This window comes from Rhinolophus ferrumequinum, chromosome 13 (assembly GCF_004115265.2).
Source record: "Rhinolophus ferrumequinum isolate MPI-CBG mRhiFer1 chromosome 13, mRhiFer1_v1.p, whole genome shotgun sequence".
NCBI lineage: Eukaryota > Metazoa > Chordata > Mammalia > Chiroptera > Rhinolophidae > Rhinolophus > Rhinolophus ferrumequinum.
This window is the reverse complement of record NC_046296.1, coordinates 8,343,193-8,361,632: the sequence shown is the minus strand read 5'-3', so window position 1 is coordinate 8,361,632 and position 18,440 is coordinate 8,343,193. Positions and strand designations below refer to the sequence as shown.

General features: G+C 44.8%; 1 protein-coding gene and 1 pseudogene across 1 annotated transcript in view; both read right to left on the bottom strand.

The window, feature by feature from the left end:
* POLR1A (RNA polymerase I subunit A) overlaps positions 1 to 18,440 on the bottom strand; it is a 78,806-nt gene that overhangs the window by 19,749 nt on the left and 40,617 nt on the right. Inside the window, exons 15-21 of the mRNA XM_033124368.1 lie at positions 10,455 to 10,604; positions 9,082 to 9,265; positions 6,472 to 6,554; positions 6,204 to 6,362; positions 4,260 to 4,358; positions 2,826 to 2,978; positions 1,383 to 1,465 (exon numbers count right to left, since the gene is read on the bottom strand). Coding sequence (XP_032980259.1) covers positions 1,383 to 1,465; positions 2,826 to 2,978; positions 4,260 to 4,358; positions 6,204 to 6,362; positions 6,472 to 6,554; positions 9,082 to 9,265; positions 10,455 to 10,604 — 911 coding nt within the window. The remainder of the gene's footprint in view (positions 1 to 1,382; positions 1,466 to 2,825; positions 2,979 to 4,259; positions 4,359 to 6,203; positions 6,363 to 6,471; positions 6,555 to 9,081; positions 9,266 to 10,454; positions 10,605 to 18,440) is intronic.
* LOC117032930 (aminoacyl tRNA synthase complex-interacting multifunctional protein 1-like) lies at positions 14,495 to 15,430 on the bottom strand (annotated as a pseudogene).

Genomic DNA, 18,440 nt, shown 5'->3' with positions numbered 1-18,440 from the left:
TTCCAAACCCAGGCCTGGACCTCCGCCATAGTCCCACTGGCCTCCTTCAACCCATTCTGTCTGAAGCATTGTACTTGCACTTTCCACCATGAGCCTCCACCGGCAGAGGGATCCCACAGGTGTTTGTGCCTTCTCTCCCAATGGCTGCTGCTTTTCCATTCCAGTTAGGATCCCAACGCTCTCTTCCTACCCTCCCTGCATTCAAATGGCCTCAGGTAGCCCTGCCTCACACATGGATTCCCCACCCCAGACTTAGTTGATCATATGTTTTCTAACTTTTTCTACATTGCACATGTATTCTTGAATGATTTCAAAGGGTGGAGGTGGGGTGTCACCTCTGCTCATGGAAGGAACTGGCCGTGTGATCCATGCCCCTGAGAGGGGAGCTCTCTCCCTGCACTGAGTGCTGCCAGCTCTGCAGACGTGCTCCTCACCGACAGGCCACCCAGAGGTGTCTCCATCCCAACCCCACGGGCTGCAGCTCTGGGAGTCAAGGGGAAGGAACCAAAACAAGCTGCAGCTTTGGGGAATCTGGAGCTCAGAAGCAGGAAAAAGGAGAAAGGACGAAGCTGGAGCAGGCAGGCAGACCTTTGAGGGGGAGAAAGAAAGGAGCTTTGCCTCCCTCTCCAGCAGTCAGCTGAGTTCCCTGAGAACATAACTTAAAACCGGGCCTGCCAGGCATGGGGATTTATTTTTGCTGTCTCCTCCATGTCCCACCACCATTTCTACTAGCACCAGTTCTCTGGGTTCACAAAAAACCATTGCCATAAAATCCCCAAGGCAGAACCACCTGTGCTGCAACCCGGGGGAGGGAGGCGGGAGCACAGGGATCTGCTACCCGTCCTGCCAGGAGCCCTGGAGTCAGGCCTTGTTCAGATTTAAGCTCCATTCCCCCCACCTGCTCAAAAAAGCCAGCTAGAGTGGCTACTTGTTTTCTTTCTTCCCAGAGATGAGAGAAAACAAGCAGGTCTAGGCTGGGGAACCCCTGAGTGACACCTGTACCCAGAGAAACAGTAACTCCAACTACAGACTCACAGGCAGGAGCCCTGGGCCACTGTCCTGGCCTGCTGAGCCCTTCTAGCGTGGAAGACCAGCTTCTCACTACCAGACCTTTCCCATGATGGATATAACTTCCCCCAGGGAACGGCACACCCTCAGAACACAGGGGCCCTTTGTTTAAACCTCTGAGCTCATGTGCTACCTATCCTTTAGAAGGGGAAGTATATCTGCTATTTTCTGTCTCAGGCTAACCATGGACATTTTAAAGTTTTTTCCATCCAAAGAAATCCTAAGTGAATTATCACCAGAAATGTGAAAGATGACCGAGGTGAATGGATTGGGACGCTGATTCCATCTAAAGGTGGCATAGCGGGGGTTTTTACCTTTGGAGATAGCCAGAGCGGCTGGTTTTCACAGCGGTGTCGACCAGACCCTCTCGCCCTGCCATGCAGTGAAAAAAGAACTCCTGTGGGAGAAGCGGGACCAGGTCCCAGAGGTAACAGTGAGGACAGCGTGCTTCCTGAAGAGCAGCACAGGCCAATGCCTCCAGCAGCCCTGCCTGGTCTCCTAGAGCTCTTGATGGCTCCAATGGCCCCAGTGACTTCTGCCCTCCCTTATGGGGACCGTTGTCTTATCCTGCCCGAGAGCAGAGGGACAAATGGATGAGTAGGAACAGCTCCTGTTTACAGGAGCCGGGGTGCTACCAGCATCTGTTCATGCCATCCTCAGTATTAATACCTCACATCCCATTTTCCAAACAGAAATGGCCCTGGGGCCTCAGCACTGTCAGTTCAGTTTGCACATCTGAGTTCTGCTTCCGAGAGTGAAAACAGAGATACAGTATGTTTTCCAAACTTTCTGACTACAACCCACTGTAAGAAATACATTTCCAACAGTAAGCAGCAAGCACATATATCGACACATGCACATAAAGATACATGACTCAAACTAGAACTTCATGAAACTACGCCATCCCTTACTCTATGCTCTCCATACCATCCTGTTGTTTCATTCCATAAAGAAATGCCAGCCACTATCTATTAAAATTTCATGACTCACTAAGAGGTCACAACCAGTTTAAAAGATTCTGTCTATATCAGCTCTCCACTGTCCTTTGCCAGAGGCCATGAATGAACCCTGGAGAGTCTGTGTGGACAAATGGAGGAGGCCCTGGGGCAGTTACTTGGTGGCCTTGAAACAAAGGGTCAGTCCTGTTCACAATCTGGACTTGGTGGTCTGACCACCAAGGTCATCCTTGCAGAGATGCATTAGACCAGGGAACAAAAGGTGCTAACATTCAACAAGCCATTTCTGACAAGTGTGAGGAGAAAATGCTTCGCTTAGGGGAGAATTCGCATGTTGACCAAGGGAAAACCAGACATTTGCTACAGCTAGTCAGTTTTCCTATGGTGAAGGGGAAGCCGAGAACCTCTTGGGGGCCTCTGTGATGCTCCTTGGGCAATGGAGAACACCTTGGTGAGGGGCCTCCCCTTCCCCTGCTGCCTTCAGAGGCAGGTAAGAAGTGGCTGAGTGAGGACGTCCAGCAGGACAAGGTAGAGCTGGAACTGGTCTTACTCCTGTTTTCATTTATCAGCTCCCACCATGTGCCAGGCACTGTGCTTGGCTCTGGCATCACAATGGCGGACATGCCGTGGTCATGCCCTTAGGGTCCTCATTGGCCACAGTGTGCAGTGGGTAAGCGACAGGTGGCTGGGCATTGAGTACTTGATCGTCCTTGCTCAAAGTTGTTGGGAAAGGTCAAAGGCCTTCTACCACTGAGCCTAGAAGTGAGGAGAAAAGCCAAAAGGAAAAACCAAAATACGTACAGGAGGCTTGATGCCAGTGAGGAACCTGCCAGTGACGAAGCCGCCAGCCCTGGGAGTGAATTCATAAGGCTCAAAGCAGGGCAGTGACTTGCCAGATGCCATCAGAGGGGGTCTCCGACCTTCCAATTCAATCTGGCCCAGCAGGCATGAGATCTGGTGGAAAGGAGATCCAAAGAAAACCCAAGATCGACATGTGTGTTAAACAACGCTTTGTCCTACCTAGCACGGGAGATAGGGCCTGCTTTTCAAGAAAAGCTGCATGGAAACTGAGTTCTTAAAGGCCAACCCACACTTGTCAACGAAACAGGGAAGCTTGTGTCTCAAGAAAATAACTGTGTTTCCCTTTTGTTGACTGATGGAGATTTTCCACGTTTGGTGTCAGTTGTAAATGAGCTATAAAAGAAGCCATGTTTCAGAATCATCGTGTTATACCTGGAAGGGAACTGAGGGTTAGTCCTAATGGGGAAACTGAGGCATGCAGGAAAAATATTTATGTAATCTTTAAATTCTAAGGCCAAAAGAGAATAATGCTGTCTATTAATATTTCTGGGGTGTGTGTGTGTGTGGGGGGGTGTGGGTGGGGAACAGTGTGTCTGGATTTCACTTTAGTCAAGGGGGTTTCCTGATGGCCTTCAGCCTTTTAAGCCCATTCTTTTTGCTCTAACCTAACCAATCAATGAGGTGGTCCTTAAGGCCCTCTCAATGTCATCAAGTTTAAAAAAAATTGTGAAGATCTGTGGAAATGCTGCCATAGTACTGCGGTAATATGAGACAGTGGGCCTCAAAGGAAGGGTTAGATACCTCGAGGGCGATACTTATAACGTAAAACTAAATGAAAAGAGCAGATCATGCAAAATTGCAGGGTTTCAGCTAAGATTATATACACACACACACATATATGTGTGTGTGTGTATAACGTGAATATACAAGGGGTGCCAAGAAAATGTATACACATTTTAAGCGATGTTAACCCTTTGGTCAATGTTACTCAAGCAGTAGTTTGCCGTAATCATTAAGTGTCTGGACAGTGATGGTAATCGCTTTGAGTACCTCTTGTAATTGCAGAAGTCAAACATGACTGGGATTCATCTTTTGTTATTGGTATATATTAATACAGTTTTTTCCTTTCTTAAAATGTGTATACATTTTTTTTGGCATCCTCTATATGTAATACGATAATACAGTGTGTAAATTTACAATATCTATCTGTATTATACATATCAATATCTGGATACTTGTATCTGTCTTTGTTTATAACATTGACTTGTTAACAGTGGTTAGCTCCTGTATTGATTTCTACATGCTTTTATATTTTTCAGAACATGCCCCATTTTATAAGGAACGTGGATCCTTTAAAACTCAAGAATCAAATCGGAAAACTATCTCTCGCCATCGCCCCACCCGACACATCGGCCAGCCCGCCTTTGCTCACACCTGCATGGTGTTCACGGTTGAACCTTTGGCTCCAGACTGCACCATCATCTGCAGGTTGTTGTCTGGGAACTGTCTGTGCAGGCCAAACGGCATGCACGCCTGGAGATTAAACACACCGGTCAGTAACATCGCCCCCTTCTGAAGTCCCAAGCAACAAACTCAGACTATTCAGAGATAAGCACCAAACCCCACTTGAGGTAAGGAAGTCTCATTTGACATCAACCCTCTTGTTAGAACCCCTAGAGAGAAGTCTCACGATGGCCCCATGTGCTGCTCTTGACACCCCGTCAGGAAGCCCGAGGTGCCTGTCACTGGCAACCAGCAGCAAAAAGGGAGAAGCACAGGGGCCAGCATATGCACTGTGTGATTCTAAAAGGAAGCTGGTTAAAAATAAAATTTAAGGCGATGCCCTTGCAAATTCCCCCAGCAGAGTATGGCCTTGGCTCCCAACACCTGGCAATGATGACCAATGTCCCTGTCACGAGCATGCTGCCCGAGCACCCCCTGGGAGCCTTGCATCAGCGCCAGAGCCAGGACAAGCAAGCCAAGGCCCCAGGCTGAGCCTGCAGAGACGGTGGGAGGGGGCTGAGTCTACTTAAGCCTCTACTGAGTCTACTTAAGTATAAGGTCTCTAGGGTTGCAGAGACCCAGCCCAACACAGGACAGGCACAGCAGATGGGAAGAGGTGGTGAAAAAAAGGGAGCTGGACGGACAAGAAGGTTAGGTCCTTAGTCCTCTCAGCACCCGATGCCTCTGGGACAACGCCCCCACCCCAGTATTCCAGGCACCTCTTGGAGCCGACCCTCCAGTTCTTGGGGAGGTGCTGGGAGGGTTCCTCTGAAGAAAACCTCTCAAGGATGACCTTGTACCAGTGAGAGGTCTGTGTTCTTGGCAGCCTAAGGGCTGCTGAAAACCAGTCGAGAACACACCACACGCAAACACTAGCTTCTGCTGAGTGCTGGCCTTGCCTCCTCCTCTCCTCCTCAGGCTGGACCCCGAAGTCCAGGAGGCAGGGTGACGGCCAGGCTGCCTACTTCAAGCCACAGGACTGAGCCCAGCTCTGGGCCTAGAAGGTGGACAGCACCAGGCTGTGGTCTGGGCTTGCGCAGGGATTTCCCTCTCTTTTCTGAACTGCACTGACCTGGCTAGGTGGAAAAGCAGACAGGACGGTGGAGGACTTCCCACGCGCTTCTGCCATGCCAAGAGCCCCGTGTAGGTTAGGTCCTTAGTCCTTTCAGCACTCGATGGGGCAGTAGGTGCTCTTCACATCCCGACCTCCCGGTGAGGAAACCAAGGCACCCTGGTTATATCACTTGGCCGAGGTCACGTGGCAAGTACACGGCAGAGCTAGGATTTAAACTCAGGCCTTCACCCCTGGCTCCGCTATATAAGCGGCAATGGTGTTTTGGATCCTTCATTCTATTCCTCCACCCGGCAGTGGCACCGTGGGAAAGATTTTCTTTCTTCAGTCCCCTTTAATGTAGTCACCCCAAAATATGAACATTTCAAAAGAAAATAAATCAAATATATGGTGATGGAAGGAGAACTGACTGTGGGTGGTGAACACACGATGTGAGATATAGATGACGTATTACAGAACTATACACTGGAAACCTATGCAACTTGACTAACATTGTCACCCCAATAAACTTTAATTAAGAACAATAAAAATTTTATATAATTAATAAAATTTACTTATATTAAAAAGGGTAAAGCATTCCCTCCCAGTTTAAGTGGAGACCTTTCCAGACACTATTTGGGTGAGGGAATGGAGACGTTGGATCTTCAATCAATGAATTTTGCATGTCTCACTTTCCATCTCACCTAGTCAGCTGTTAAACAGCCAAACTGCTCCAAAGGGCCGCAAATGAGCGTCAAAATATAATTTTTTAAAAAACCAGCATTCAAAATGGTGGCGCTAAGTGCGCTCACTGCCAGACTAACCTTGTTAATCTCATTACTGTAATGGTTCACTTCCTCCTTGAACTTGAGATCGATCACGTTGAAATCCCTCTGGTCTTTGCTCAGATGGGCATCCTGCCATTTCTCTCGGATCTCATCACATGACGCCGTTTCTGGCAGGTTGAACGCAGCCCTGACAGCCTAGAATAAGAAGAGAAGCATGTTGGAGACAGCAGCCAAGTGAGGAGGGTGTGGGTTGTGTTCTGTAGGAAAGCAGCCCCTCTGCTGTCGCCTCCCAGGCCCTCCTCACCCGGAGCCCGCAGTGGGTGGACTCGTCAATGATCTTGTATCTCTTGACATCTGCCTCTGGCTTAACCAAAATATCTTCCACGCCTGTGAAGTGAAGTAAACAAGGTCAGATGGGACGGGGCCTGACTTCTCACCAGGATATACACTCAGTGGGGTCAGGACATGGAACAGAGTGTCACATACCCAGGGAGCAACTGAATTATAATGATGATACTAACATCCTTAAGAGATTGCTACCATCTCTTAAGTGCTTCCCATTTCTTCAGCAAGTATAAGGCCAAATATTATACTCTCCATTTTAGAAATGACAAAACTAAGGATCAAACTTGAGCTACTCGTCCAAGGTGACATAGGTCAAAAGTAAACCCAGGCCCGAGCCCAAATTTATGCTCTTAGGGACCAGCTTGGTTGCCTGTACTCAATAAACATGTTGGATGAATGGGCTAGAGGTGAAGAAAGGGTCTGGGGTGAAAAACTGAGTTTAGGAAAAGAAGAGATGGAGGGAGAGAACATCCCGGTTTTGATCCCCAGAAGTCACTTATCACAGGGACCACCCCAGATACTGAGGATGGGTCTGCAGTCACACACATAGACACATTTGAGCCTGGGTGACAAGGACCTCCACTGCAGGTTCCTCCCCAGGATGAAAGCCTGGGTCACTTCAGTTAAGCCTGTTCTTCTGGCTCCACAGGGTTGAGGAATTCCTCACCTTGGGCAGGATGTCTTTCCACTTCATCCTTCAATCAACTACTTTCTATCTAGACCTGTGAGTGCTACTGGAATCAAAAGTCCATCAGTCAAGATGTGAGTGAGAAGGAAAACAATGGCTGCACTGTTCAAAAGCTGGGCTAAAATATCTGCAACTCCCAATGCAATGTCCTAGGAGTGTGAGGGCCTCTAAAGACCATGTGTGGGTGGGAGGGGAAAGAAATATTCCCTCTGTGAGGAAGCCACAACAATAGTGGGTCCTTCCATGGGGTCAGCTCCAGGCCACCTTGTCCCTTCACTGACCCTGCTGGCTACGAGGGCTGGAGTGAAGGCGACATCTCTAGCCTGTCCTTCCCTCAGAGCCCCGAGCCCAGCCTGGCACTGCGCCCTCTCTCAGCCTGGCGGCACCAGCATGCTCTCTGCACCCTGGGGCCAATTTCTCTTTGCACCATGTGCTAAGCAGAGCTGCGAGCATGGCTCATTTGTTAAGTTTGGGACTCATCATGATCTGGGTGGAGAATCTTCCTCTACTTTTTGTTTTTACAGATATTTGGTCAAGGGTATTTATCCCAGCTATAGAGTGAAAACCATGAAACAGCCTACAAGTCTTTTAATAGGAACTGGTTTAATATAGTACATCTACACAACTGGAATAGTAAGTAGCCACAGACCTGAGGATATAGATTTGTATTAGTTCACCCAAAAGGACATTTACAAATACATTTGGAAATGGAGTGGAAAAGACTACAAAACATGTAGTATAGGATCCCATTTTTTTCTGAATGTGTTTGCACCTGGAAAGTCTAGAAAGATGCACATCAAATCGATATTGATGGTTATCTCTGGCAACTGATAGCTGGATAATTTTAAATTATTTTCATCTCTGTATTTATTTAGACTTTCCCACAATTAACATACCAGGGGTGCCAAAAAAATGTATACAAGTGGACACTTTGGTCAACGTTGCTCAAGCAGTAGTTCGCCATAATCAGAAGTGTCTGGACACTGATGGTGACCACTTTGAGCACCTCTTGTAATTGCAGAAGTCAAACGTGACTTGTATTCATCTTTTGTTATTGGTATATATTGAATATTACAATTCTAATAGTTTTTTTTTCCTTTCTTAAAATGTGTATAAATTTGTTTGGCACCCTCTGTATACTATACAATTATGCAGGCCCCACTGCAGGCCCCAATGAACACACTCCAGCCTCTTGGGGGTGCCCATCATGTTTGTACTTGAGCAAATCCCTAAAGCACAGTCTCACTTCCACCACAAATGGTATCATTAACCAGACAATTCCCATACTCACTGTAGCTCATGCTCAACGTGTAGCCTGTCACTTACTCCTCACAGGATCACTGCAGAAGGGCCTGGACTCCACTCTGTGTTCTCAGAGATGCCCTGCCCTGAATAAGCTCAGCTAGGGCCTGAGCCCTCAAGTAGATCTTCTGATCTCAGTTCTACCCAGTGCACAGACGGTAATAGCACGCTTGTTTTCTTTCTCCTAAAATAGTGTGCACTCATTTCCAGGAAGGAAACAAGGTAGCTCCTCTTCCTACCTTAGGATCGTCCTGACAGGCCTGCGCCAACATGGCATTTCCGACAGCACTGATGCCCCCACTGTGTTAGGAGGTGTGGACGGTTCTGACAACAGGGAAGACCTTCTGCGGAGCAGAGTGCCCAGGGAATTCTGGACGGGCACTTGCAGGAGAAAATGGAGGTGAGTGCAAGTGTGAAAACTTAGACTCAGGGACAGAAAACTACTATAAAGGGTGGGTTCGAGAAAGAGACAGAGGGGGTTGCTGTGAGCTGTAGATGGTGAAGAAACACTGGTGGTGGGGGAGGGGTGGAAAGCACTGCCAAGGAGCAAGACTGCGAAGCCATTTGCCCAGCACTTACCCAAGGTGAAGCCTCTGTAGAGCTGTAGGTAGGCAGTGAAGAGGCGGGCCAGGCAGGTCAGGATCTTGCCACTGGTCTCCCCCCCGTAGATCTCATAGCAGCAGTGGACCAGGCCGTAGGCGGAGCTCCCGTAGTGTGCTTTGTCCAGCACCCCGCAGAGCAGCTCCCCGTCCCTGACGATCACCTGCAGAGGGGAAGGCCACCACTGCTGGGCTGGCGCTGATGCGTGCTGTGTGAGCCACCCCTACCCTCCACCCTGGAAGGTTTTAGTAACCTCACTGTGTCTGTCCCTCCACTGCAACCTGCGCCAAGTCCTTGACGGAAAGAGGCAGGGTATAAATGGGAGCAATTTTTTTTTTTTTAAATAAAGGAGATGAGCACATATAGACCATTAAAAGATTTTTTCCCCCAGGGACTGTCTGTCTGTCTCTCTCTCTCTTTCTCTCTCTCTCTCTCTCACACACACACACACACACACGCACACACACACACAGACATTTTAGTGTGTTCCTATGTCCTCCTACTCCCCTCACCCACCCACGCTGACTCGAGGTCAGGTACCCTTGACAAAGACTTCTGAATGGAAATGAGAACATTTAGAGTCTATACTTCATAACCGTGACCTTGGCCTAGGTACTCCCTCCCCTGTACCCTCGAAGTAAGAACATCATAACCTTTCTAACGTCCTTTAAGGCCTGAATTTATAGTTTCACAAAGTGGGATTAATGAATCAGAAACTAATTAAAAGAAGGACTTCTGGTTGCAAAATGTAACATGCATTCAGCCTATGACCTAGAAAGGGAAAGAAAAGTGGCAGTTGCAAACCTATCAGAATGTCTGTTAGAACTGGTGAGAAAGCACGTGTGAGCTGGGAACTTGGGAATACTCCCCCACCAAGAACATGCCAAGGCCTTGGGAATCTTCAGTGTGGAGCCACAGTCTCGCTCTCTTGCAGCAGCCCTGGGCCCAGGCTGCACTGCCCTGGGCCTGGCCCCGTGAGGGCTGGTTCCTAAGTCACGGAGCAGAGAGGAGCAGACCCTCACAGCAGTTCCCTGCTCTTTAGCCACTCAGGGACCTCAAGGGAAAACGCAAGCACTGCATTTCCAAGCTTTGCAGAGTCAAGTCCAGAGACCTTCTGCTGCAGAAACCCTCCCAAGGTGGTTGTAAGTTTTATTCTGAGGGCCAAATGCTAGCAGCCAATGCTGACCCTTTCTAAAACCAAAAGTTGACACCAACTTGGGCACAATTCCTTCTCTTATGAGCTACAACATCTGTTTCTGTGCCCGTGCCTCCATTTCTTTGTCTCTCTTTTAAATAAATTTGTCTCAACCCGGGACAGGCAGACTCCAACTGAAACAGCTGGGCAGCCCTACCTGGGACTCGCACATGGAGTCTGGGTTAAAGCCGGGGACAGGCCGAGGAGTCTCCTTCACCCAGGCTTTCCCGGTGATCTTTGCCTTCCCCAATAAGTTCAGCGGGATGTACTCCTCTGGGATGATGTTTATGAGCAGTGTCGACACAACCTGGAAAGAAAAAGACAAAGTGGACATCAGGAAGAAAAGATGAGAAGTTTCCTTTTAGGATCACCTGTCCCTGTTCATCCTGAAAAGCCAGGCGACTCCATTCTGATGATCTGTAGGTAAAGCAAGAAAAACGAACAGTTCCACCCTGGTGGGATAAGTTATTTCAGTTCTTACTGTCCTACTTACATGACTTAGGAGCAAGCTTAGGAGTAGCAACAAACATACACCACTAGGAACGTCGCTGGGACTTTCCATCCCTAAGATAATTCTTGTTAAACTGCACAATCCCCTAGACCTGAAAAAACACTATTAAGTTCCTGAATAGACCAAAGGAAGAAGAGAAAAGAAAGCAAATTGCTGTGGGGGTCATAGTAAAAAGATGTAAATGGTAAAGAACAGAAATAAGGACGGCGGGACTCATCACGCTGCCTTCTGCCAGGAGAAGTCGGCCCGACACCACGTCAGTCCCAGGACTGAGGCAAAGGTAGAAGAACGCTCCTCAGAGCATGCTTCCCTGTCTTCAGGCCACATCAAAATTGGCGACAATTATTACATACAGTCAGTGATGTCCTCCCACAGTACAGCTCTGACTTCCTGGTGGGCACCAAGGAAGGAAAAGATGCAAAGACTAAGAATGGAGCGCTTTCCCGTGGAGGCGCTCCACGGAGGAGGCCCGAGGCATCTGACAGAGAAGCAGACTGCGGGGAAGCTTCGGGGACCAGGGGGCGCTCCAGCGTCTGCTCCATCACGGACCAGCCATGTGCTGTGGGGAAACGATCGCACTCGCTTAGCCCGAGCATTGCTTATTTGGAGAGTACAGGCCAGCCCCAGTCATTCACTCAGCAATTCTACATCAAGTGCTTGCAATGTGCCAGCGGGCGAAGAGATGTGAATAAAATATAGTCTCTGCCTTCAGTGGAGCCTCCATGCCTGAGGGGGATCCATGTTTCGAAGGAAAGTGAAGCAGGGAAGGAGGACCAGAGCAGAACGGGGAAAGGGAGTATTCAGGATTTTAAGTAAGATGGGCAGAGAAGGCCTCATACCAAGAAGGCAGTGAGGAAGGGAGCCGTGCAGACATCAGCATGCATTTCAGGCAGAGGCTTTACTCCGAGTGAGGAGGAATGCTCTTTGGTGGGTTTTAATCACAGGAGAGACATGCTCTGATTTAGCTTTCAATAGGATCACTTGTTCCAAATACATTCCTGGTCTAGACTTTGAGGCTAAATAAATGATACAGAGAATAAGTCTCCCAAGTGACACTGACAAGAAGGACCGGCATTTCAGAAGTGGTTATTAAAGCGACCAGAATGGGGAAGTACCATGGGATGGAGTCTGTGTGAGACACGTCACAGGAGGCGACAGTTAGGTGACTGCTCGGCAACCTAATGGCTTCCGCACAATTAGCTGTTACAGGGCTAACACCAGAAATACATTTAGGCGACTGGCATTAATTATGGTTACTGAAGGGCCAGGAAGCCCATCCGCTGCCCCCGCTGGCCCATCAGTGTGGCCATCCACTCAACAAGCGGCGGCTAAGAGGAGGCCAGGAGAGGCAATTTCTCAAGCAGCTGCTTCACAGAGAACCCAAGTGGGGGCGTCTAAACCTGGGGATACCCACGGGTCAGTTTCAGAGGGGCCAAAAGCATACATTCCCAAGATATAGCAGGCAGCGGGGCAGACAGGCCGGTGTAACCGGCCCCAGGGGTGAAGAGGGTTGGGAGCCATCAGCTGGCATCTACAGCTCTTTGTATGCCAGGCCCCACAAAGCAGGGATGCTATATGCGCACAAGGAGGTCAGGGCAGTTATGAGAGCCACGGCCTTTTCATGCATGTGTGCCAGGAGCAGGGGGACAACTGGCAACAGCATCTTTTTAAAAAGCAGACAATACTCTGTTATTTCATCAGCACATGACCAGGAAGGTCATGCCCATAAGACCAGCACTGCCAGGTGAGGGAGTAAAGGCAGGAGGGTAAGACTTCCCCGGGATGCTGACCACAAGCTGCACCTTAATCAACCAAAGTGCCACATGTGGAGCAGGGATGGCCAGGCTGGGCACAGTCAGGACGGGAAAAGTAACAGAACCACATGTACCCAACCATCTGAGACAGGGAAATAGGACCTGTCATCTCATCTATAAAAGCATCTGACAAACTCCTAACATTCTTTCATGACAAAAACACTCAACAGAATAGGAGTAGGAAAAAACGTCATCAACCGAATAAAGGGGAGGCATCTGTGAAAAACCCACAGTGAACATACTCAATGATCAAAGACTGGATGCTTTCTGCCTAAGATCAGGAACACGACAAGAATGTCTGCTCTCACTACTTCTATTCAACAATGTAGTAGGTTCTATTCAGGGCAGTTAGGCAAGAAAAGAAATAGAAGGCATCCAGATTGGAGAGGAAGAAGTAAAACTACCACAATTTGCAGATGACATGGTCTTATATATAGAAAACCCTAAAGTATCCACAAAAAATTATTAGAGCTAGAATATGACTTCAGCAAAGCTGAAGGATACAAGCTCAATAACAACAAAAAATCAACACATCAACAATGAACAAAGTGAAAATGAAATTAAGAAAACAACTGCATTTATGTATGATAGCATTGAAAAGAATAAAATACTCAGGAATAAATTTAACCAAAGAAGTTAAAACTTGTATTCTGAAAACTGTAACACCTGTTGAAAGAAATGAAAGAAAATCTAAATGGAAAGACTCTTAGCTATATATCCAGGAGAACTGAAAACATATACTCACACAAAAACTGGTACACAAATATTCAATGCAGTTTTATTTTAATAGCCAAAAAGGGAAAACAACCCAAATTACGCATTTATCAACTGACAAATAAAACGTGGTCTATTCACATAGTGGAATATTATTCAGCCACGAAAAGAAATGAAGTACTATTCATGCTACAACATGAATAAATCTTGAAAACATTATATTAAGTAAAAGCGAGTCACAAAAGGCCACATATTGAATGACTTGAAATTTATGTGAAATGTCCCAAATAGGCAAATCCACAGAGACAGAAAGTGATTGCCAGGGGATGAGGGAGGGAGGAACTGGGACTATTAACAGGTACAGAGTTTCTTTCAAAGGTGATGGAAATGTTCTGGAATTAGCTAGTGGTGATTACAGTACAACACAGTAAATATAGCACTAAAAAAAACAAACCCAAAAACAAAAAAAAAACCACTGACTTACACACTTTTTAAAAATGGTAAATTACATTAAATACGAATTATATCTCAACTAAAAAAACGAGAGTCAGACGAGATGATTTAAGGGCTCTTTCTGCATTAACATTCTAGAAGTATACAATGGACTTTCTGGTCATAAACTTTATACTAGGGAGAAAAGACCATTTGCAACATTCTCTTAAAATGTAAAGGTAGCAGTATCTATGAGAATTACAATTAAAAAAATTATTTTTCTTACTTTGTCACAGTCTTTATTCCCAAAAGAATACTGGATCTTGAGTACAAAATAATTTTGGAAATTCATTTGTGTTTAGTTATCAATATATGTTAACAATGCTGTGTTAATATTCACTTTTTCAGAAAAAAGATAAAATTCTATTATGGTACCACCATGTCCTGGCCTACCAGAACTCCATGGACTTAAATAAATAAACTTTACTCATACATTTTATAACTTGGCATGCAGGGTTGTTTCAAAATTTTTTGTTTTGCCCCTCCTTATTGGAGGCTATAAATAGCTACGGTGCCAGAATTTTATGTGTGACTTTTTTTTCTCGAACAGTAACTATACTTCTACCTCCACAGATGCATTTCTTTTTTGGTAGCCCAAATCATGAGTCATAATCTCAAGGCTGGTGACCTTGAAGCTAATAATTCTTAAGTTAATTTGCACTATCCCTAAACTATCTCAAAAGGAGCTCCTTTGTATGAAGCTACACACTCATCATTTGTGTAAAAGGCCAGGCTGGATCTGCTCCAAAATCTTCTTCTTAGGATTCGGCTACTTGTCAGGCTCTCCAGAAAAAGCATCAAAAGTAATTCTGTCTCCAGAGCAGACCCATCAGGAGATGCAAGGATTTCAGCTTTCTCTGGTGGACTAGCACACATCAGCATTGCTTGCGATAGTACCCCCTCATCTTTGCAGGTTTTGGGTTACAAAATGAAATCGCCATCAGATTTTGCATCAGTTCAAGAGGAACATGGTTCACCAAGCCACTGACAAAACTGTTCTTGGGGCTGCTCCTCCAACACCTACCTCTTCTACAAAGAACCTGCATCAGGATGTCTTCTGGCGGTGATGACAAAACCAATTTGGAGGGCCAGTCGGGAAACACCTATGGGCTTAGAGTCAGCACTTCCTGCTATTGATGGTTGTTTTTTCTCCTTTTTCTCTCCTTTCTTTTCAAGTTTCTCCTTCACCTTCCTTGCTGCTCCCCCTCCTCCTTCGCCTCCCCCTCCTGCCTTCTCCTCTCCCTCCCCCTCCTCCTCCTTTTATCTGGTCTTTGGCATCAGAAGATACAGTTATTATTGGTATAGACTATCACATTTTTAGAAACCCAGGGATTAGTTTGCAGTGGAGTACCAGATGAAAATAGTATTTGCTTCACTCCATTTTTAATTTCTGCCTGAATTAGCTCTTGTTTCTTCAATTTAGCATTTTTAACTCAAAGTTTCTTCTCTCAAAGTTGCCTGCAAAATTGTTTTACAGGCAACTTGCTGCTTATAATATTCACTAATTTGATCTGTCTCTACACCCGTCTGTTCCAGTCTCTTCAGAACAGCATCACTGGTTGTCATTTTTGCCAAGAAATGGCAGAAAATTATGATTTGGCAGACAAGGTCTTAATTAAAATTTTTAATACTAAGCCTGTCTTAAACTTTAAGAAATGTTTTAAATATTAAATGGATTTCTTTTTAAAAAGTTTTTAAATGTGCATACACTTTGACCAGCAATTACACCTCTAGAAATTCGTCTAAAATATATTATCAATGAAAGCACACTGGTATAAATGTAAGTGGGTGCTCAGCATTAGTTAGAAAGGTACAGACCAGGTAACAACCTAAGTTACCTGGTTTTAACCACAAGTCTGCCAATAGAATGCCAGTTAAATCAACTGTGGTACGTCTCTATCATTGGATACCACACAGAAGGGGTTAAAAAGGATGACGTGGATCTCCATGTAGAGACACAGAATGAGCCCTACTTAATGAGTCATTAAGTGAACTAAATACATCACAAAGCAATTACAAAAACGGTTGTCAACCCAGCACATGAAAACAATTAACTAAACTTCTTGTCATAGTGAAATGTGTTAGGGTGGTCCAAATTAAAAATACAGACTGCTTGAAATAATGAAATTCCCTTTGGAAGGAAGGCCTGGAGGTTCATTGAAAGTAAGCCATCTTACAGACCAGTCAAGACTCAGGTGCATGTATCTGGCAGTCATGAAAACACAAGCCTCAGGTACCAGGATGGCCATGGTCCCATGGGTAGAGAGGTGGTTTTAAATATAAGAGGTGTTTGAAATTGATGTTCAATTTCAAAACCGAATGTCAAATTTAATCATGGTTCATGGTTCCCCTGAACAGGTATAATATGATCCCATTCTTACTTACTTTCTCTGAGAGTATGTGTGGACAAAGACAGTGGGGTTGGGAAGAAAGGGAATTTCTCCTTTTTCTTTCATATCACTGTTATTTTTGTTTAGCAACAAACTTGTGTTACTTTCATAGTTAAAAAGAATTTGAAGGACAGAAATCTAATACCTGAATTCTGCAAGGTTGCTGAATACAAGGACAGTACACAATTAACTGCATTTCTAATACCAACCATAAACAATTAGAAAATTGAATAACCAATACCACCTATAATAGCAACACCTAGGAATAAATCTAATGAAAAATGTACAAGACTTTTACATAATTGAAAGACATACTCTGTTTATATTTTACACATATGCTGATTCTCCCTGAAGTAATCTACAGATGCAATGTAATCCCAACAAAAATCCTAGCAGGTATATTTTTTGTGTGTGGAAATTTACAAACTGACTTAAAAATTCATATGGAAATATACATGGCGAAGAATATTCAAGACAGTCTTGAAGAACAAGGTGGAGACTTTTACTATCAGAAATCAAGATTTATTATAAAGTTACAATAATTAAGACAGTGTGGTACTGGTCAACGGAATCAAACAGACCAGTGAAAGCGAACAGGGTCAGGAACAGACCCACACATATACGACTAGCTGATTTATAACACAGAAAATACTAAACAGCAGTGGAAAACTGATGGTCTTTTCAATAAATGATGTTATATCAATTAGATATCCATGAGAAAAAAAGGAATTCTGACCTCTACCTCACATCATACGCACCCACAAAAATCAACTCCAGACAGTTTTACCTATGAAAGGAAAAACAATAAAGCTACCAGACAAAACACAGCGGGATACATTCATGACCTTGAAGCAGGAAAATAGTTCTTCTATAGGACTAGCCATAAAAGATAAAGACTGGTGAATTATGTTACATAAAATAAAGAACTGCTGATCATTAGAAAACAGCTTTAGGTAAAAGGGTAAAAAGGACAGTCATCAAATAGAAGGTATTTACAATACATGTATGTATCTGGCAATGGACTTACATCAGAATATATAACAAACTTACCTATCAATAAAAACAAAAAAGGCATGGAATAGAAAATAGGCAAAAGATTTGAACAGCACTTCACAAAAGATGATATCCAAATGGCCAATAAGCATATGAAGAGGTGCTCAATCTCACTTTTCATTAAGAAAATACAAGTTAAAACCACGATAAGATGCCACTACACAACCATCTGGCTAAAATTAAACAAACAGAAATAAACAAACATCAAGTTCTGCTGAGAATAAGGAGCAGCCAGAACACTCATGCTCTGCTGGTAGAAGTGTAAACTGCTACAAGCACTTTGGAAAACTGTTCATTAAACTAGTCATTAAAATTGAATGTAGATCTTAAGACCCAGCAATTTGATTCCTTGGTATTCACCCATTGAAATGTATACATATGTTCAACAAAAGACATACACAGGAATATTCATAGTAGCCCTATTTGTAATAGCCAGATGAAGACAACTGAAAAGAATCCAAACGTCCATCAATAACACAATGGATAAATATACAATGGTATATTCACATAACGGAATATGATACAGCAATGAAAATGAATAAACCACTGCTATATGTGATGAAATGAGTGACTCACACAAAGATATGATTTTCTGTAGAATTCCATTTATATGAAGTTCAAGAAAAGATAAAACTTAAAGTGTTAGAAGTCAGGTTAGTGGCTACCTTTGGGGAGGGGGAGAAACTGAGAGGGGCCAGGAGGAGTCTCCTGGAGTGCTGGTGACATTCTATTTTCTGATCTAGATGATAGTTTACAAAGGTGTATTCATTTTGTGAACATGCATTGAGCTGTACACTCGAGATTTGCAAGGACAGGAAAATCCTCTTTCTTTATATGCTCTTTCAACAAATGATGAGAGATCTCAGATTCTAAGTAGAAAGAAAAGCAGTCAAGATACTATATGAAATGCCATGGAGAGAGAGCCTAAGACTTCAATTTCTGGGGCAGTACAAATTACCTGCCCAAGCTAAGTTCCTCATCTCCTGATTCTAAACATGGCTTTTCTCTGCAGAATCAAGACTGAGGCCACCAACAAATTCTTGTGCAGGGTAGTCACTCTTCCCCTTTTCACCTATTTGCAAAGAAATAACAGCCTGTATATCAACATCTCAAGAAACACTGAAAATTCTCAACTGTTACAGAAGTAAAACCTGGGCCTATTTTCTAAT